Genomic DNA, 22,220 nt, shown 5'->3' on the forward strand with positions numbered 1-22,220 from the left:
TGATCATACCTATGGGATAATATACAATATATTACAATATATATGGCAGCATTAATAAAAAACAATTTATCTAAAAATAAAAATAAGATAACAAAAAAATGTCTAAGCTGTTCAATAAAAATTAAAATATTATTTTTTTAGAAAAAAATTTGATTAAAACACTTATGTTAAACTTTTTATGACTCTGCAAACCAAAATCTTTAGATTTACGCCAAGTAATAAAAGTATAATCCCTGTTAGTAAAAAACACCCAGCTTATATTTGGAAATATGTCTAAAAAATTGTTTAGTTTCTATAAGGAATGGAAGGGATACTCTAAAGTAAAAGTCTACTTGCCATGAGATTAAATTAAACCGATGATACCACAAATCATATAGTATATACCCATATTGCTTAGAAATCCTAACTCTAAGGGCAACTAACCTAAACTGTGTAAAACCAAAGCAAAGTCCTTGACATACCCTTTTTCCTATATTTTCTTAGTTTTCTAAAAAAATGTCCGGGTGGAGTATTATGTTTTATACAATTAGACGGGATATTGCTGAATTTAAAAAATGCACAAAATACTAAATGAAAAACCAAAGCCAGTACTGAAATCTAAAGGGGAATATAAATTGAATAAAATATAAAACTAAAGAGGTCAAGACTTAACTATGAGGTTCCGTTTGTCAACTGCATTATACAGAACTAAATAACAAAATATTATTTTTTCCTTCAAAGGAATTTCTTCAGCTGAAAATGTGCACAAAAACTATTCAAAAAGGTGGATGACCCAAAAATCATGTTTTAATGATAATATCCATCTGTTAAATATATAAAAAAATATATTCTAAAATGCATGGATTTATTTTTAATGGGATAATGAACAAGTCATTAAAATTATATTCTTTTAAAATATAATTAATGAACATTAAACCATGTCTAACCATAGGTAAACTGGCTTACAGCTGAATTAACTAAATCAAAATAAGAACTAATTTTAAAATACTTAAAATTTAAATATATTTCATAAAACTATACCTTTGATGGTTGAAAATTTCGACGATTTCCCTAAAGTGGCTAGTCGAGCAAAGTAACCCTCTCCCTTTCTCAAGTAGGTTAGGTCGAATTTGATGCAGGGTAGAACCACATAGTTAGGAAACCACTGGTACATGCCGCGCTCCCAGAATTTTCAATTGATTTCAAAATTAAGGGGAGGGGGGTTACTTTCTGTGTTCACTAAGCACTTTGAGGAAAAGCACTAAAATTTCTATAATTACATCGACAACAGATTTTACAGAACACAGTAATAATGTCTGACTGATTATGACGTAACAAAAAAAAATTAGCCAATGAGAGGCAGTTATTGACCAATGGTAAAATTTATAGTGGCCTCTCATTGGCTAATTTTTTTTACGTCATAATCAGTCAGACACTATTACTGTGTTCGATTTTACAAATCAAAACTTTGAAAATAAAAATTTATTGCATAGCAACGGAATTTTGAAAGCTTTTGTAAGCTTAATATTTTCTTTAACAATACTAACACAAAAATAATTATTTTTTAAATATTTCAAAGCGCTTTTATTACAATTAGATAATGAATTTATTCAGTTTCTAAAAATGTGAATTATGCTTGCCCTGATCATGTTTTTTTAATGGTTAAAATTACTGCCATAGAAAAAAAACAAATAAAATGAAAACTTGGCTAAAAAGTGACATTTCCCTTACTCATCCTCTGCAATAGTTTCTGGAATATCTGGGTTGGATTTTCTTAGGTTGCCATTGAATGTGTTAAGGTTTGTATAGTTGGCCGCTGCAGCAGACTGACCGCTCTCATCCTCGCTTTCTCCGTCGGTTCTGAATGGAATAATTATTTATCTCATCTGAATAAAACAGCTTTCCGCGGATATTACAAAGAAAAATTATCAGATTAAGACAGAATTAATATTATATTTATTTTAAGTACTCGTGGAAAATTGTCTGTAATACGATGATTTCAGTATGGCTGTGAACTGGTTCTAATCTTGCGGATTATAGATTATTCTTTTTTGGGGGAAGGTAGAATATCAGGGTATTCTAACCCTAAAATGTTCTTCCAATCTAAGTATTTATCAAATGTTACGCTTCAATACGCTAGAAATTTCACCAAAAATTGGAACTTACTGCATTTTAAAAAATAAATAACATTTGATTAACAAAATCAAACTATAAAGATATTATTTCCAAATTTAATATGTATACTTTACTTTATCCAGCTGTTTTTTTATCTGTAATTTTTAACAATAGGTATAAGATTAGATTTAAAGTAAAATGTAGCCACGACAGCTAAATATACAACCTTTTAGGCAAAAAAGGAGTAAATAGCAAAAATATAGATAATAATTTTTATATGAAAAATATTTTTTTTAGTGGAATGGATATAGAATATAAGTGGATGTTATGACAGTGTAAAAATTGTCGTCAATTTAAGTTTCTAACATGGACATCACATATTGATCAGTTCATTTATCCAGCTGGAAGGGAGTGGATGGGGTAAGTACATAAGTGTATGTGGGGATCGTTATTTTAGCCCGCTACAAGTTTCACTTTATTAGAGTACATGATAAGTAACATCCAAGTAATAATACATCCATTTTTCTTGGTAAAAGTGTAATGACTTAAAGTGTTTTAAAAATTTTGAAAGAAAAACAACTTGAAATAAATGTTGTGTAAATTGTAAATACACTCTCTGGGTAGGGAATATTATAATTGGTTGTAAACTTATAAACTTGGTCGAGGCCAATGCCGTATAACAATTCTATTCTATTTTTCCACGGAAAATCAGGTACATGGCAGCCACAGAAAGATATTCTGTCTCTAATATTTTGCTAATAAAAGACTTTATTAATCTAGACAAAATATTTATATACTTATTTTATCATTTCGTTAAACGTTAATCAGAATATCACTAACACTAAAGCCACTAACCACTGTAGGGTTTTAAGCCTATAGGTAGCCTAACAACTGCGTTAAGTTATTACAGCGAAAAAAAACTGTATTAACCCAACTTAACCTCACCATTCTATATTGCCCTTTTTGTGTGGTATCCCTAGTTGAAGAAACTTAACGTTAACCAAGGTTTTATGAACAAAAGACTATAGGAATAACTTAATAATTACAATATCACTTTAGAGTAGTAATGCGTTTTTCACATAATGTTCCTTAATGTCAACTTAAATATAAAATTATTATATTAGACCCAGAGTAGTAATGGCGTGCTTGATATGACTACCTACAAGCTGACAAAAGTCTTTAAAATGAAAATCATCATTCAAGTTTTAAAAGAAATATTGAACATTGATAATAACAATATCTAAATTTGCTAAACTAAGATAGATAGTAGAAGTTTTTAAGGCAAAATTTATTTTATTATCATGCTACATCCCTTATTTCTGTATTTTATGTTCTTGCTATTTATTGTTTATTGTGCTATATGTATTGTTCTATCTTTTTAAAGTTGTAACTTTTGTTTTATGTACTATAGCTATGACGCTAAACATTTCTAATATTGCAGAAAAAAGCAGAGTTCATCAATTCGGCCGTTTTAGAGAACCTAATGATCAAAGAGTCACATGCTACTACTAAATCTATATAAAAATGGTAAGCCTCTAAAGAGGGTTGGTTTTAACCCCAAGAAGCAATGGTGTGTGTTTTATCTTGGAAATAACTCCCAAACCCACTGGAAAAAAACTTTATCTTTGCTAGAACCAATGGAATCTTAACTTAATTTACGATTCAGTCGTTTTACTGATCTTATACACATGAACCCAACTAAATTCTACAATTTAATGCTTTTTTATAGAATTGAAACCTACCTTTGTTCATCCTTGGGTGAAGCTGGCCTTGACTTTCCATCTAAATACATCTCTATATGTTCCTCTAGGGGCGGAGTCATAGACTTGGTGGGGGAGGGGTCTCTGCTATCCAGATCAGAGATGGATCCTCCCAGGTGATTCAGAGCAGAATCTAAATAATGGAAAATAAATTTACACCTTAAATCTTTTCCTTTATTTTACACTAGCGGCTTCGCCCCTAGCCTCTAGGGGCTTTGCCCCAAGAGATGGTAAAAAAAGTGTGGAAACCTTCCACAAAGGTTACAAAAAAAATAAAAAAAAAAAAAATGCAGCCTGCGGCAACCTGTAGCACAGCAAAATAAAAAATAAGTGGTTTTTTTTTTGTTTCTGGGGGGGTTAGGGGTGTCCCACCCCCCAAGAAAATAGCTTTTAACCACCACAGGACCAATAGGTATATACCCTCAAGAGTAGAATCCGATCGGTTCAGTGGTTACCGAGATCTTAAGCTTCAGACGGACGGACGGACGGACAGACAGACAGACAGACATCGTACTACTTTGTATTATTGATTATATTTTTAACAACATGCTTATTGACAAAATGAAGATTCATTTTTTTACTATCGGATTTTTTTTACAGTTGCTATACCACTAAAAAGAAATACTTGATGTAAAAGTATTGTATGATGTATTCTAGAAATATTATTACAAGTAATCAGCAATCGATAAGTTTAATAGTTTCTTTTCCAAGGCGAACTTTTGAGTCATTTCCTTTGTTATGACATGTACGTTCGTTATTAGTAGCGAAGCTACTCTATAATTCACTTTGTCCGTCCGTCCGTCAGTCAGTCAGTCAGTCCGTCAGTCAGTCCGTCAGTCCGTAACGCTATGGGGGAAATGGGATTTACTCAGCTCCTATAAAAGATAGAATGCTGAAATTTTTTGACAACATTCCCATCATTAAGGAGCACAATTGACTATAAAATATCATTGGCGTTCGGACCGATTTTTAGCAGGTTTTAGGCTATTTTTATATTTTTCACATTTTTTTCCATATCTTCAGTGTTTATGGTCCGATTTTCAAAATTTTTTCAGTTACAGATATCAAAATTAAATTTCCCGTCGTTTAAAGGAACAACCATGAAGGCCAGACTGCCTTTTCAGCAGGTTTTAGGCTATTTTTTTATTTTTCATATTTTTCTCCATATCTTCAGTGTTTATAGTCCGATTTTCAAAATTTTTCAGTTATATATATCAAAATTAAATTTCCCGTCTTTTAAACAAAATAACCATGACGGCCAGACTGCCTTTTTAGCAGGTTTTAGGTTATTTTTATATATTTAACACTTTTTTCCATATCTTCAGCGCATATGGTCCGATTTTCCAAATTTTTTAAGTTAAGGATTTAAAAATTAATTTTTTTGTCGTTTTAATGAAACAACCATGACGGCCAGACTGCCTTTTATCAGGTTTTTGGCTATTTTTATATGTTTTACATATTTCCCCATATCTTTGTTTATTTTGATGCAATTTTCAAACTTTTATTGGATATCTGTATCAAAATAATTTTTTTCCATTGTTATGAGCATCTTTAATATGATTTACTTTGACCATCGTCATCATGCAAAATAAAACAAGGTTTCATGTTTATTTTATCCAATAAATCTATTCTTGATTTTAGTAAAAACCTTTTAAATCTACCTGTACGTATTCCAATCGACGATTTTTTGTGCTTCGCTACTTATGGATGTTGTCATCCTTGTTTTTTTTATATTTGACATAAAATTTTAATGTGGTAAATCATCCCCCAACTTTTTGGTGATTCCTATAAAGATTAAGTACAATTTCAAAAGTGTTGCATGTTAGCGAAGGAGCACTATAATCAATTACTTAAGTGTAAGTACGTCCATATTAGGTATACAGTAAATTTTTGACAATTTTTGCATTAAGTTCTGGTACGCATATCAAAAAAACAATATATCAAAATGTTCGTTTGTCTGGCTCTCTGATTTTGGGTTTACAAGCTTTGCTTTTGATGAGGTTGTCAACATAACAATGATACCAGATAACCAAAGAATAATGCAGCAAGAGATAATGATATAATCAATCCATTTAAAATTAGATACTAAAAGCTGCAGTATGAATATTAATTAACACAATGCAATGATAAAAACACTTTTTGAGCCGTATATTTTCTATAACAAAGGTATGTAGCTCTGTATATATTAAGCATATTGCATTTTAGAAGTGTAAAATTTTCAGATATGTAGTTTTAAAGCTTTATTGTCTTATTCATTTACGAGACAATTTGCAACAATTTCAGAAAAAAAACTACTTAATATTGAAAATCTAAATAATTCAATAGGCAAATTTTTGTGAAGTTCATTTTTTTCTAGGGGCGAATTGTCTTGGGAGATGATGGTACTCTCACACAAAATAGTTATAAACCTTCCCTCGTCTTATGGAAAGCTTAACTGCATAGGTGAACCACATCGGTTCAGCGGTTTGCCAGATCCTTCGGTACAAATAGACAGACATAACACATAATACTTTTATGCGATTTTTTAAGGATAGAATTTAATAAAAAAATCTCATTAAAAATATATATTACCTGTTGAAAAAGATTTCTCTAACTTTTTCCTACTACTTGATTTTCCTCGCAGTGATCTAAAAGTTTTCATTAATAAATAACTTTGTTCAATATTTCTCAGAAATTATAAGGCCATAATATTTATTAAAAGCAAGGACACAGACATGTATTCAAAGATTTTATTTTCAATAGTTTAATTTTGTTAGGAAATATAATAATATTTTTGAAAAAAATATGTGAAACATAATAAAACTAGCGTCTAGCATGTAGGGGCAATTTATTCGAAGGAAAAGAAAAGATTAGAAAAGAAAAGCCTGAAACCTTCATATAATAATCTAAATAAAATAACCTAAAACCATCCAAGAGCCTGTGTGAAGTATCCCTAAAGTGTAAAACTCTATTGGTTCAGTAGTTTCAGAAATCTTAAGCTACAGACAAAAAAACCTTATTACTTTATATAATAGGATATTCAAGATTTGAACTCTAAATTACATATTATTCTGCAAAAAAAATTATATCTAAGAAGGATATGCAAATAAACTGCGAAAGCCATAAATGCACCAATAGAATTTTTGAAGAACTTTTAAGCCTCTTTTCTCAACAAATTATGCGAATTTTGCTAATAGAAGTTGATGTTTTTTGCTATGTAAAAAAAATGATTAAATTGTCAGGTAAAGGCTGGACAGACAAAATTATCAGAAATAAAAGAGTTGCCAAACTATTATCAATGTTTTATTTATGGAGGAAGATTCTAAATAATTTTTAACATGGTTGGTCTTTAGGTCTGTCCCCCTTCATTATAAATATAATAAAATGGATACATAATTTTAATATCATCTCATATTTAGATTAAGAGGGTCAATTTTTCAAGTAATTTCGCAAAGTTAGGTGTTGGGTTGTAGTCAAAGGCTCTTATTAAGTCAAAGTATTCTTAATTATAACCAAATGTATATTAATCAAATGGTCCATAATTACATACAGTTTGACTTAATAAGAGCATTTGACTACAACCCAATACCCATCTTTACGAAATTACGCGAAAAAATGACCTTCTTTTTTTACATCCAAGATTTGAATTATAATATATATTATCCTTTTTTGAAAGAAAAGTTGCGCTACTTTTGCATGTTATAGTTCTTAAACATGCAAATACAAAAAACAGAATTGTAAATATTAAATAGATTCAGGAATGTGGTTGCCTGGCTATTTTATTTACACAGAGGGATTATTTCCTCGGAATTGGCCTTGGAAAAGTGCAAGTCCTGCTAGACATACAAGGACAATAAACAGAGAACAGGAATAACAAACCTTTCTCACTCAATTTAAAATTATTTTAATAAATAAATATCATAACCTTTAAAGTATATTTTTAAAGAAATTTCGAATTTCTAATTTTGATTTTGAATTTGTTTTAAACAAGGAGGATAATTTTATTTTAAATTTTTTATATTAAAACTACAGTTGAATAAAAAAGAAACGATATAATATTTCTAGTAAGTAGTTTTTAATGTATAAAAATAATTTGTGTTTTCAGATACAAAAGTGTCTCAACAAATTAGCCATTTGACACCATAAACATGAGGGATTATCCATCTCTTTTTTAGGGGTTTTCTTTTCAACTTCTTCTCTGATCTCCCTCATTTTTATGACGTCACAAGGCTGATTTTTGATACACTTTGTAAAGTTACTTTTTTCAGCCACTATGACCAAGTAATCCTATTCGTTTGCACAACAATTTTCGGTATTTTTATTGAAGTTTTATGGATCCTGTTCCATTCTAGCAGTGTACAAACTTTTCAACTGAAATTTTATTTCAAATGTGGCTTGATTTTTTTTTAATCATTGGGAATAAATACCCTTTTCCATTGACCTATCCCTTAGGATACCAGTTTCTTTGACAATTTTCGAACTGGTTTGGCCTTAAAGTACGTGTCATCAAAACACTAAGGCATGATGCAAACTTTGATTACTATTAGTCACCTTAATAGAATAATTATTTGGTGTAAAAAGTAATTGTAAAATTGATAGAGATTGTAAATCGCAGAAAAAAAAACTTTTTGCCTAATAATCAATTAAAAGTGTTACTTTATTATTTGAGCCAAGAGCAGCACTGAAATGCACTTTTGTGGCTTGGGGAAAATATTAATTTTTAATATTTTTACTGTGTTGCATAAAACTTTTTGGTATTGTGTTATAATGTTCATGGATTTTTTTATAGCATATTAATTGTATATGAAATGTTTTTTTTTTGTTAATATTTTAATTTTATTTAAAGGTCTTCTTATTTTATTTTCTGTGGACAATTCATGTTAAATTCTAATATGGTTTAGAACCACGAACAGGTTTTGATACAGGGGTGATTAACGGCAGTCGGGGTAAAATAGAATTTAAAAAGTAGTTGAATTTGGTCTTCTTTACATTATGCCGTCAACTTAGAAAAATAAGTATGATTTAGGTTCAAATAAAATTAAGTTTAATAGGTGAAACTTGGTTTATGCCAAAAATGATAATCCTATTAGGGATACCTTTATTTCAAAAATAGTTGGTTTACCTAAATGGGGTTGTGGGTGAACTCCTTGACATATCATATTCATCACTCTTGCTGGGTTGCAGCTCTACCAAACCTAAATTTTAAAAGTCTAAATACAAAGTAGAATGATGATTGTCTGTAAGTCGGAACCGCAGTACTGATTGGGTTCAGCTTTTCAGGAAAAATACAAAGATCTGATACCCCCCCCCCCCCATCCGAAAAATAATTATTGAAAAAAATAAGGGGAGAAGGGGGCCAGATTTTTTTTATGCATTCTTATTATGGAATTTATGTGTAATTGTTAATTTTATTTATTGAATTGCAGTGAGTTCTTTGATTGAAATCCCTCCTAGGAAGCAGTCCTCAAAGGCTAGGCGAAGTCACTAGATTTTTTCATGCTAAAACTGGAAATTACAGAAACATAAAATATTCTATATTTATGAAAATTATTGAAAAGAGCATGCCTAAGAAAACAGCTGACCTGTATTTTCGTTGAAGACATACACATCTTTGTCAACCAGAAGTTTGTCATATCTGAGGTGGAATCTGCTGGCTGGTTGCCTAGCAACAAAATTATCCTTGTTATATATCCCAATAAATAGTTGGATGATTGTCTGATCCTTTCTATCTCGAAACAGACCAATATATGTAACATTTTATAGGTTTTTGGTTTATCTATATTACAGTAGGCCTAAACAAATTTTTCAGGGAAAAAAATATCAACTTCTCCACACAATTTTTTTCTCTTCTTTCCAAAACAAAGCCTAGTGGATAGAAGTGGGTTTAAAACTACCTATGTTACAAATCAAATTACTTATGACTTTTTAACCAATTAAGGAATGTTTGTCTGTTGGTGTGTTATTTAATAGATTTTTAAGAACTTTTCTGGGATTTTTAAAAATTTGTTTTTTTGGTCAATTCCAAGTTCCCCCAAAATCAGGAAAAAAACTTATATTTTTTTATGAAGCTTCATTTTTATTTTGTTTAAAAGTTTTGTTATTGCATCATAGTTTCTCAATCTAATTAATCTAGTTTTGCAAAACCTGAATTAAAAGCAAATTTTTTGGTTTACCAAAATTTGAGGCACTAATTTGGAACCTTGTTCTATCTTATATATTTTTTATTTTCAGTTAATATTTCCTTAACATGGGATAGTCTATTAACTAAAAACCTTTAATGCCGATTTCCGTAACGATAAAGTGAAATGAAGGATGCCTAACAATAAATATCAGAAGATTATTAGACCAATTCGTAAATCCAGAATGATTATGTGGTTTTAAAATCTGAAACGGTGAATCCTAGGTCGATTTGGCACGATTTGGAAAGGAATTTAATGACTTTTACCTTAAATATTTAATTTAAAATTCTTACTTTTTCTTGAGTTTCTTCATAAACTTTTGAAGTTCAATTCTCTTGTCTTTGACTCTCTTTGAGAAGTCCTCTGTTACATAGATGTTGGAACCAGCAAGTAACTTGGCTTTCCTGATATATTTAATATTTGATAAAAATTAAAAAGTCTCTCCCGGGCAAATCTCTGCGCACGCGTCTGTGCACATGCTTTTAGTTGCAGATTATAAGGAGGTGTAAAACTGTTATAAAAAAATTCAGGGGCTGTTATTCAGCAAATTAATTCCATTTAAATTTGCTGAATATTTGGATATTTTGCGGTTTCATGTTGGCGTAAAACTTGTTTTGAGCAGTAACTAAAGGGTAGTGGGTAATAAGGGAAAGAGAATTCATGGAAAGAAGGAAGTTAGGTGAGGGAAAATTTTCACATATAATTGTTTTTCAGAATCCTGTTCCCTAGTCCCTGGACAAACCCTGTAACAAGAACGTGTGACATACATATCTTAGATATTATTTAATTTAAAAATACCCTATTTCCTAACAGCATTACTTATGGACTGAAAGACAGATAGTCTAAATGAGTTAAACATTTAAGCAAATAAAAAAACATTTAAGAAGTTAATATGGGTCTTGTAATATTTTTTTGAATATTGAAAAAAAATTAAGTTTGAAAAACTAAAAACTTACCTTAAAATTTCTTCTTTATCAGCATATTTCTGGAAGTATACTGTGACTGGCTTGCTACCACGCACATTGCTACCTAAATATATCCTTTTATAAAAGTAACAGGAATGCTGTGAGTCTGTCATACTGTGTGTCTGTTTGTACCGAAGGATCTCGCTAACGCTAGTCGCTAGATCGATATGGTTCTACTTTACAATGTAGCTTCTCATAGATCCTGGGAATGTATTGTTTTTAGGGAGGGTACCACCACCCTCCCAAGAGAAATTGCATTTATTTTTATTTTTGAAACTAAATTAAATATGTGCCCTTAGATGCCTCTAGGGGATAGCCAATGGTGTAGATTAACTAGGACTTTTATACCAAGGAAATTTTAGTAGCGAAGAAACTCCAAAGATAGCCTATATACGTCCATCTGTTCGTCACGATAGTTCTCAAAAAAAAAAAAAAATATGTTTACCTGTGTAAGATCTCTTAACTCTAAAAATCGGAATTTCCCTAAAACATAAAAATTCCACTTAATAAAGGACATAATGTACTAAGCACATCACTCAGTAATTTTTTTACATATACAATATACATGTATGTTCAACAATTACAAATTTGAGTCTTATGAAACTTCCTATCTCATACGGCTAGAGCTTTTTGTTTGAAAGTTTATATTTTGAATTGTTATAGGTTTTAGGATAAATTTTATACTCACAGCCTGACAGACGTACTGACGGATACTGGACTGCCATACTATGAATATAGAACAGGCGTGGAACCAGCGTATAGTGTACAATAACAATGACGTCATACAATACAAATCACCAATGATAGGCCAGTATACAATTTACTATAAGTACTTTACAATGTATACTGGCCTATCATTAGTCATTTGTATTGTATGACTTAATTTTTATTGGACACTATACGCTGTTTCACAGGCGTCCTGAAAAAAAGCTTAACTACCTGCCAATGCCCAGCCTGTTCTTGACAATCTCCCTAATCTTGATCTCCATGATTGTGCTTGTCTCCTCTTGTCCTGTCTCCTCTCTGTAGGTCCCACCAGTTACATACATATTTATAAGAAATACCTCAATACGGGATATTCTAAAAATTGACGAAAAAAGTTCCCTTTTGACTTGTTTATTATTAAATAGATACTTTGCTTTTTACATGATGCCTTGGCGTTCTAAGAATTAAAAATTGAAGAAGAAAAAATATAATCATGCATGCTAAATTTGAAATTGATAGGAAAATTCTAACAGACCTAAATTAATGAACAGAGCTTTTTGTTACGGGCTAACGACTTTTTGACAGACCTACCCTAATTTTAGAAAATCCTTGCTATTAAAAAGTAGAAGTTCTTTTTTAAAGCGGTGAAATGCCATGCAATATAACAGGCATATCTCTTAAGAGTACAATTTAAAAAAAAATTAATATGAATGCAATTTCCTTATGCCATAGAAAACCAGATTGTTCTCCCAAGATTTATCCAGCTCCCAGAGTTTATCCTGCACTTCATCCAGAGAATTTTCCAGGGCCCGCAGCTTGTTGTCAGTACCTGACGTTTGACTTCCAAGCTGGGAGAGACCGCCCTTCAGTCCGTCTTGGATTTTCTGAATTTTATCAGGAATAAGCAGGCCTCTTAATTTTATCAGGAATAAGCAGGCCTCTTAATTTTATCAGGAATAAGCAGGCCTCTTAATTTTATCAGGAATAAGCAGGCCTCTTAATAAATAAGACACAGGACGTCCAACCCCAATCATGATATAGGCCCCTAAAGGTTTTATTTCAACAAATAAGAGATCGTGTTTATAAAACTTTGGAATTAGTAAATATAAAGTCAACTAAAAATAACACAAGTGAAACCTGTGGTTGATTCTTCAAAAAAAAATTAGGGTCGCTGCATCGCTGGTGAGGCAAAGTTGTTTTTGCGAAAAATCCTCCAAAATAACATAAAAACCTTCAAAATGAAATAAAATCATAGAAGGGCTATAAATATAAGATTTTATTAATTCTTTTTGTAGATTTTTTATGTGTTTTTGGAAGATTTTTAAAAAAGAATCCACCTCTGACTTTTAAATGTTTGTGCATGTGTATGTACATCTTCATTATTGATTGTGGGCTAGCATTTTTAAAAGCGAAGCTTTTCTATAATTAGGGTCGGTCCGTCCGTCCGTCCGTCGCGGATAGCTTTTTTCGTTAATTAAGACATGTTAGAATTGTCCTATCGATTTCAAATTTTGCATGGTGATTCCTTTAGTAGTTAGGTACGATTTAGAAAGCGTAGCAACTCTATAATCATTACCAAAATGTCCGAACGTCCATTTTAAACATGTTGATTTTTTTTTACTTTTTTAAATAGCTTTTTTCGTTAATTTAGGCATGTTAGAATTGTCCTATAAATTTCAAATTTTGCATGGTGATTCCTGTAATAGTTAGGTACGAGTTAGAAAGCGTAGCAACTCTATAATTATTACCAGAATGTCCGTACGTCCATTTTAAACATGTTGATTTTTTTTACATTTTTAACAACAAATTTGTATGTGACCTAATTATCCGATTGGTCTGATTTTTAGTATACTGATTCCTGGGACAACAAAGTACAATATTATAAGCGAAGCAACTCTATAATCAAGTCCTAAAAATGTAAGTATGTTCATAATCATTATCCTGTATCAAGCAGTTTTTCAACAAATTTACTTACAATTTTGCTTTGACTCTTATACATTCGCATTCTGATTATTCAGTTCTGACATTATACAAGTGTTAATGTCCGTTTGTCCTACCGTTTCAGAGCTTCGCTTTTATGGATGTTGTCATCCTTGTTTAATAAAAAATATTAAAATAATTACAATTATATAAAAAAAAATATTTACCGAAATGTCCTCTCTGATCTCTGCAACGGCTTCATCAGTTGATTTCTGTGAACACGGATGGAATCAGTAAATTTTAATTTGAGCGCGGCCCCACCAGCCCTTCACTAGGGGCGCGGGATAATAAATAAATTTAAATAAAACTGAGTTCCATCCGATCCCGAGGTTAGGAAAGGGGAGGTTCTGCAGGGGGGAGGTTAGCCAAGACCATGAAATGAAACAGCCAGTGCTAGCTTCTAATTTTAAAAAAAGCTAGGCCACAGTAAAAGTGTCTTACTATGACGTCAGAAAAAATTAACAATTAACCAATGAGAAGCCAGTATTCACAATGGTAAAATATATAGCGGCCTCTCATTGGATAGTTGTTAATTTTTTCTGACGTCATAGTCAGACACTTTTACTGTTTTCAAAAAGCTAAAGCTAGTGGATTTCAAAATTTGTGCAAGCATGAAATGAGAAAAAAAGCATTACTAAACATGAACTATAATTGATTATCGTTAAGAAATAAGAAGCGCTGCTACTATAAACAGGTTCCAACTACGTCAAAGCTTTTTTGTTAAACAGCTTTTAATTACTGTTTCCTCAAAAAAAATGTTTATGTTTTTTGCTGTACAAATAATGGACAAAATTGTTCATTAAAAAATATTATATTAGTTTGTTTTTAATTAAAGTTTGAATTTCTAAATCTAAAGTAAAATTGATGGAACTTGGACAAAATAGCCTCGGACATAATATCCTCGGACAAAAAAGCCTCGGACATAATAGTCTCGGACAAAATAGCCTCAGGACATTTACTTAAGAAAAATAGCCTCAACTAATAATGTATAGGTGGTTTAGAATTTCGTGGATTTTACGAAAGTGCTTGGTAGATTTTTACAGGTAAGGTTAGGTTAGGTTATATGGCTAGGGAGCCAAGCACCCACGGCTAGGCAGGCCAGGGGGTCGAGCGCGGCGGCTATGATCATTATTATCAGTTGAGGATAATTTGTCTGAGGCTATTTTGTCCTGAGGCTATTTTGTCCTGAGGCTATATTGTCCTAGAGGCTATTTTGTCCTGAGGTTATTTTGTCCGAGGCTTTTTGTCCAAGATCCAAATTGATTGCTTCCATTGAAAATCTGTATATCTTATGTTTTATATATTTTAGATTATTACGAAGGGAATCAGTGGCTCTTTATCAGAGCTAATTTTGGCAACCACATAATTTTTAAGATAATGATTTACAATGCAGCAATGACGGGTGCCGAGCCCTGTTAAACACCATTGCATAATGTTTATTTTAACTTATGTAAATTGCAAAAAAATGAATATTTTGAGAGGTGCAAGTGTAAATAAATTGAGAAATACAAACTTGCATTTAAATATGGTTGGGGGGGGGGGGGGGAGGGGGTGGCACTTAAAGAACTATAATGCAAATAATGTTTCATCATCCAATAATTTATTTTGGTGCTGCTATGTTTACACCAATATAAAACTTTGTCTTATTAGTGATCAATAATCAATAATGATAATTATCAACAAAATTATTTTACATAGATTTTAATTTTAATTACTTAACCTAACATATATATTAAAAGCTGCCTAGAACTAATGCGAATCCCCTTGTTCTAAGTTTAATTCAGATCTAAGAATCAGACAGGCTGTTGGATTATAGAAATATTTTTCTTAATATTTGCTTGTCAATGTAGGATAGTTAGTGTCAATGATTTAATAAATATTGCAAGGACAATGAAAGGTGACTAGTGTATAACTAAGTATACAAACTATCACAAGTTGCATATTACCATCACTGTAACCTTCACAAAAACTTTTATAAAAAATTACAACCAATTTTACCATAAATCAACAAAAAGGCAAAAAATACACAACAAACGAAGGACTTTATTTTTTTGTTCCAACTTTAAATTTTTTTGTTTAAAAGCTGCATTACAGCAATTGTAGTAATAGTTATTTCTCGCATCGTATTATAAACGGCTTTCCGCGGATATAGAATGTACAATTATAAGATTAAAACTACTTTTTTTAGCCCCAAGGTGCCGAAGGCACAGGCTAAAAAAACTGGTTTTAATCTTATGATTGTACATTTTTATATTCGTAGAAAGCTGGATATAATACGATGCTAGACATGGTTTTTTCGTATGGATGAGAACCGGTTTCTATCCACCGGATTCGATTGAATACGTGAAAATGTTTTACCATAAATTTTTGTTTACAAGGGTGGAAAATAAGTTTAAATGAATCAGAAATTTGGTGTAGTTCAGACTTCATTTAACAGGCCAAGGGCAAAAAACTGTTGAGGTTAAGAGAAAACAATATTCCACAACATCTTTGCTAGACTTGTCCGACAATAATAGCCTCGCTTCTAAATAATTTTCTCTTTTTATAATAGACAAAACAATATAATGTTTATTCTAATGCATTTGATGACATAGGAACTTTTAAATTAAAATTTTCTGCAGTTTTTTGTTATTATACAAAAACATTTTAAATTATTATACTATCTGTTATGCCATTTTTAATCTGCCAATATATTGTTTTAGTGTGTCAATAGTTTTTGTAAAAAGTACAAATTTTAAGCAATATTCAATAAATTTGAGTTATTTTTACTACAAACTATAAAAGAATTTAATAAAAATAAAATGAATTTAATAATAATGTTACTATATGTAAAAACTAAATTAAAGCAAATTGAAAATTAACTATAAATATATATCAGAAGTATTTTTTCTAAATGTGATATTTTAGAGAAAAAAAAAACCTTTAATGCATTCATATAAATTTAGATTTTTATGTTCTTTCTTTAATTTGAAATACTTTTTTCTTTAAAACGAATTAGTTGTACAAAAACCCACTTTATAAACTTTTTTTATTTGAATCGCCGAATTTAATTGATTAGGAATATAAATATTTACTTTAGAAGGTAAATAATAATAGGTAGGCTAAATTTTGTTTAAACTGTGAAATTATTATCATATTATTCAAAATATATAAATGTATAATAATACGTATTTTACACAAGTACTGCATTTGAAAAAAATTTTGATTATAATATTTTCAACCATGTTTCTCTTTTCATTCATGTTCTTGTATTTACAATAAAATTGTTAATGTTCAAGTTTTTATTGCATAAAAATGTTGATGGATTTATTACATCTGAAAGCGTGATCCTAAATTTAAAATGGGGATATTTTTTTTATAAAGGAAAAAGGAAGGTTAATACAAGATGACGTCACTTCTGACCTGGTTTGCGGTCACAGTGGCCTCCAGGTCTACCTGGGCATTGTGCGCATTTGCCAAGCTGACCTGTAGCTCTGACACACGGGTCTCCAGGTCACCCTTTTCCCGGCGAGTAGTCTCCAATTCTGTGTTTGTTTCTACCAATCTTTTGTCAAAATCCTCCTGATATGTGACCAGTTTATTATTCATCAGCAATATCATTATGATTAATTTATTTGAAATTGTAAAAAGACATCCATGTTATCAAATGAAAAAGGCACTTTCCCTTAAACTAAAAGTGGACCACAAACAAAGATAAAACACATTTAATGTTAATGTTATACAAGTTTAGGTTAAGAAAGAGTCAGAAGATCCATGGAAATTGACCCTCTATGGGCTAGAAACAAGTTTTGAACATGTATTTTCTGTGGTCCACTTGTAAGATGAAGGGATTACACCCAGAATTGCTAATGTTTAACAACCAGACATGGTGATAAAATAAAATCTATAATAACTTATTATCAGTGCGCTAAAAGTTGCCTCATCTATTGAAAAAATATAAATTAAAATCAATACAAATAAGATTTAAAATATATTGCAAAGAAATCTAATTAATATTTAGTCAAAGTTGAAGTTTGTCTTATTTATTCTTCATTGACTATCCATTAAACTGTATAAATTCTACTGTTAATTAATGCACATAAAAAAAAACTTTGGAGCAAAGCTGATGTTTAAGAAAAAGATATTAAGGAGAAGATATGTTACATGTAAAAATGTTAATAAAATATTTACATAAAAAAATTTTTTTTTCTTCACCGCTTGCCCCAAGAAAGGATAACTAAAAGTAAATAAAAATAAATCTACGGTGGCTGACCTGGTTGGCCTGTACCCTGGCTTCCAGGTCTACCTGGGTTTCCCCGGACTCAACCAACTTGACCTGTAGCTGGCCAACCCTCTCCTCCAGTACCTTATTCTCTTCAGCAGCCCGCTCCAACTCTACCTTGTTGCTGGAGATTTGGCCCTCGAGCTCTACCTGTTTGCCGCTCATCTCCTCCATCAACTTTTTCTGTTCCTCAATCATCTGCTCCAGCAACTTTATCTTCTCGTCATGAGAGTTCACTTTGTCCTCCATGATCTTCTTTGGATCAGGCTTGGGCTCTCTTCCCCTTGGTCCGGGGTTCATCTCGACATCGCCTGACAACAGGAGCAAGGTGTTGGCAAGGCTGTACAGCTTAATGTCTATGGATGTCATGGTTGACCTGTCTTTCTCTGAGTATGGGTTTTCAAAAGTGATCAAATGTTTTTTGGGCGAGCTCTCCTGAAAATTGTTGTGTTGTCTGTTGGCCTGAAAGTATTGCCAGACTGAGATCAGAAATGGTTGTCAAGTTAAGTTGTTTACTCTGCACGGGATACTCCCCCGCCCTCTCTTTTCAAAAATTATCTAAAGCTATCCATTTACCCCTTTTACTATTGTATTCCTATTAATCCCCCCGCCCTTTTTATTTAGATTCCCTAGCTAACACTGCCCAGTACCTCCTCATTATAATGATTCTCTATACCTTTTTTTATTTTATTTTAGCTCGTGCACAATCAATGGTTTAATGGTTTGTTAGTGCCTGAAACCTGAAACTCTCGAGGTTTACCAGTCTGGCTGTACGTCATTATGATATTCACTGGTCATAATCGAACTTCGTCCTCATTTGCCTGGTCAGAAAGTACTTTGCTTTTTAATACCCAACAATGTATTTTACAAGGATAATCTTATCCCTAAAAGCGAAGCATAACAAAATTAGAAATGTGGTAAAACGACTCGAGTATATAAAATTATAGATTAGAGGTGGTACAAGAAATCACTGTTTCAAACATTAAAGTAATGGGATGATTGTATCAAATGACAATCCATAACGAAAAAAAAACAGCAAATTTTTTTTAATGGTTGTTAGAAATGACTATAGAGTAGTTGCGGTTTTAAGATACCCTTTTTTACAAGAATTTTTATACACAGTTTAAAATCGATGGGAGGAATTTCAAATTCTTTAAATTGCAACAAGAATTATCCATTAAAAAAAGAAGTACAAACATCATGAAATTCATTTCCCAATTGAAAATATATCTTTTTGATGGGTTCGAATCTCAGCAGAGCAAATGGTTCCTAATTCTATTATATCTGAAGCCTTGGCCATACAACTAAGCGACGTTTCTTTATACAATTTGACAATGCATGGGTCGTGCAATCAAAGGGTTGATTTCTGTGTAGAATGTGTTATCATGCATTTTTTAGCAAGATTTGGTTCAGACATAAATAACATTTAAACCTAATGATGTATCTCGTCATTTTGAAGTTATCCAGATTACTAGAGGTAATATCTAGGGTCTATGCTTTGTTGGTGGCAGGGAGGATTTCTGGAATTGAATTAAGCTTCTCTGGAAAACGAGACACTATACATAATCTTGAAACTAGTCATTTCAGAGATTTTTCTTCGAACCAAAAAACCTTACTACTTAATTTTACGAATTTCTTTGACTTCCAATCAGATGCTAATTAACCGTTAGTATTTTTTGTTGCGAGAATACTTTCTGTAGATGCAGATGTAGATTTGTGGTAAGCATTTGCCGGTTAGCAGCTTAGTGGCAAGTATTTGGCAGTCAGCAGCATAGCGTAAGGCATGTGACAGTTAGCAGCATAATGGCAAGCATGTAGCAGTCAGCAGCTTAGTGTCACGCAGTAGGCAGTCAGCAGCTAAGTGTCACGCATGCTGCAGTCAGCAGCTTAGTGGTAAGCCTTTGACAGTCAGCAGCTTAGTGGTAAGCCTTTGACAGTCAGCAGCTTAGTTGAAGCATGTGACAGTCAGCAGCTAAGTTGAAGCATGTGACAGTCAGCAGCTTAGTTGAAGCATGTGACAGTCAGCAGCTTAGTTGAAGCATGTGACAGACAGCAGCCTAGTGGAAGGCATTTGGCAGTCAGCAGCTTAGTGGAAGGCATTCGGCAGTCAGCAGCTTAGTGGAAGGCATTTGGCAGTCAGCAGCTTAGTGGAAGGCATTTGGCAGTCAGCAGCTTAGTGGAAAACATGTGTAAGTCAAAGATTGTTGTTCATGAATGATTTCGTATTTTTGTCTTGATTAACCGGCTAACAAAATTTCCGATGTTTATTTTTATTGGAAATGGCAGCAGAAAATACTTTGATTAAATTGTTGTAAACAAGATGCAATTCTTCAAAATTTTTATAATAAACAAGGATGTCTAAGTTCAGCTTTTCTTGTAAAATGACTTGTCGAAGAATGAATCGGCTAGTAGAGAATCTTTGACACTTTTCCCCCATACCAATCCCATTAAACCCTCGGCTATCGTATAACACACATTGCGCATTAGCATTGTTGGAAAGGTGGTAGGTTCGAATCCTGGCCAAACTAAATACGTTAATGATTTATAGTGCGGCTATGTCAAGCGCACTACATTAAAAATTGGCGGGAATGCCTTGGCGAAGCTCACTTCCATGCACACTGAGCTTGAACTATAATTGTTTGCAATATCTTAATACAGTAGAGCACATAAATAAGCAAAGTCTAAAATTTTTAAGATAGTGAAATGCACACCCAAAATAGCAGAAATTTGTAAAATCATATCTCGTGTTCTTTGTATTAAAGTGGCTGCTATATTTTCATTTAAAAATTTCTGTCAAATTATTGAGTTGCAACGTTGGCTATAATCGAGTTAAAGTTAGGGTTGAGACAAACAATTAAATCAATACTTACATCACATATTAAGAAAGCCATTTTTAATGCAATTTAAAGGAACCCTGCAAGAAATACCCCGCTTTAACTGCTTGCCACGAGTAGACCCAATACCCAAAATTTTGAAGCCTCCAGCTTCAAAAACAAAAAAATTACAGACATTTCAAAATAAATATTTTAGTACAATGAAAAAATTGAAAGATATCGTTGCTCTTGATGGAAATTTCATTATTATATGACGTCGTCTGGAAGCAAAATTAAAAGCTTATCTTTGTCAGCAACTTAGACTGCCAGTTGATTTTATTGATTTTGACTATAAAGAAGAGTGTTTTTATTGTAAAAATGTTATCAGTTACTGGCATCCTAAGTTTCTGACAAAAATAGGCTCATAATTTTCTTTCTAGGCGACGTATTTTAATAATTAAATTCTATTATTAGCAATGAAAATATTTTAAAACTTTCATTGTACTAAAAAAAAACATTTTTAAATGTCTATAACTTTTTTGTTTTTGAAGATGAAGGCTTCAAATTTTGGGTATTGGGTCTACTCGTGGCAGTCTTTCAGCAGATAAAGCGGTATATTTCTTGCATGGTTCCTTTAAGGCTCCTCCCCATCCACCCAAAATGTTTGATCCCTGTTTTGGAATTATTTTTTTTCATTTGTTTCCTTCCCCCCATAGACACTTATAGTAAATAGAGTAAATCTTACGGGGAACCATTCCTCTGGGTATCTCCTAACCCTTACGTAATCTAACTAAATTTAACACAATAATAACTTTTTGGGGCCATACACTATGTACCATCTGTATTTCTGATAACCCTCCCTCCTCCTTTTTTGTTAAATAATTGAAAATAAGAAGGGGGTGCAGTTTTTGTTCTTTTTTTATATTACTTTAGGTCAGGTTAGTTTTTATTATATTTGGTGAAAGGTAGCCCCGCCGGGTATGGGCACCTCAGTTATGGGCCCCACAGGATTATCACTTCGCGCAAATGTTATGCATAGAATTCGTCCTCCCCCCCTTATTTTCAGTTTATTTTGAAACTTAGGGGATGGGGAGGGAGGTGCTATACCAGCCACTTGTAAGTTATTACACCAGATTTTCGTGTTATCTAAAAGTGAAGAACAACATTTACCCCATCTCCTTCCTTCCTACTGGTTGAACGAACGGACCAACAAATGAGTTCCATGTTAGCAAGCTAAAATGACGACAATTTTTACCCTGTCATAATATCTGCGTATATTCTACATTTATTTTGTCGGTTAACTTTCACATCACAAAATATGAAGGATTGATACAAGTTTTGCAAAGAGACACAATATGATCTACACGATTTTTTTTTATAAAATTTGGGGAATGAGGGGTGGGGAAGGGTAGATTGTACTTAAACATTAAATATTTGTTTGTTTTCTTTTGTTTACTATTTGTTTGTTTTTAAACTTTTAAATT

The 22,220-nt window shown here is 31.9% G+C and overlaps 1 protein-coding gene across 5 annotated transcripts; it reads right to left on the minus strand.

Moving 5' to 3' along the window:
* Positions 1–1,434: 1,434 nt before the first annotated feature.
* On the minus strand, positions 1,435–18,398 carry LOC145315895 (uncharacterized). 5 transcript variants are annotated; one of them, XM_080156034.1, is made up of 13 exons: positions 17,915–18,398; positions 17,065–17,223; positions 13,830–13,874; positions 12,403–12,566; positions 11,917–12,000; positions 11,423–11,460; positions 10,969–11,041; positions 10,306–10,416; positions 9,416–9,495; positions 8,956–9,028; positions 6,426–6,481; positions 3,837–3,987; positions 1,435–1,839 (listed from the first exon to the last, which is right to left on the minus strand). In XM_080156034.1, exons 1-13 carry the CDS (start codon positions 18,290–18,292, stop codon positions 1,707–1,709), a joined length of 1,545 nt encoding a protein of 514 aa, XP_080012160.1. In that variant the 5' UTR covers positions 18,293–18,398; the 3' UTR covers positions 1,435–1,706. The 5 variants fall into 5 exon arrangements, with proteins under 5 accessions (XP_080012160.1, XP_080012164.1, XP_080012163.1 ...); XM_080156038.1 differs by lacking the exon at positions 17,065–17,223 and having other exon boundaries at positions 18,008–18,398; XM_080156037.1 differs by lacking the exon at positions 17,065–17,223 and having other exon boundaries at positions 17,978–18,398.
* Between the last annotated feature and the right edge of the window lie 3,822 nt (positions 18,399–22,220).

This window comes from Acartia tonsa, chromosome 4, assembly GCF_053477335.1.
Source record: "Acartia tonsa isolate MP-2025a chromosome 4, ASM5347733v1, whole genome shotgun sequence".
NCBI classification, from domain to species: domain Eukaryota; kingdom Metazoa; phylum Arthropoda; class Copepoda; order Calanoida; family Acartiidae; genus Acartia; species Acartia tonsa.

Excerpts from the sequence above, each read along its gene's own strand:
- LOC145315895 (XM_080156034.1), bottom strand. The coding sequence starts at position 18,292 with ATGACATCCATAGACATTAAGCTGTACAGCCTTGCCAACACCTTGCTC. Across the intron at positions 12,567-13,829 it reads AGATCAGAGAGGACATTTCG|AAAATCCAAGACGGACTGAA; the intron begins GTAAATATTTTT and ends GATAAAATTCAG. Across the intron at positions 12,001-12,402 it reads CTGGTTTTCTATGGCATAAG|AGAGGAGACAGGACAAGAGG; the intron begins GAAATTGCATTC and ends TGGGACCTACAG.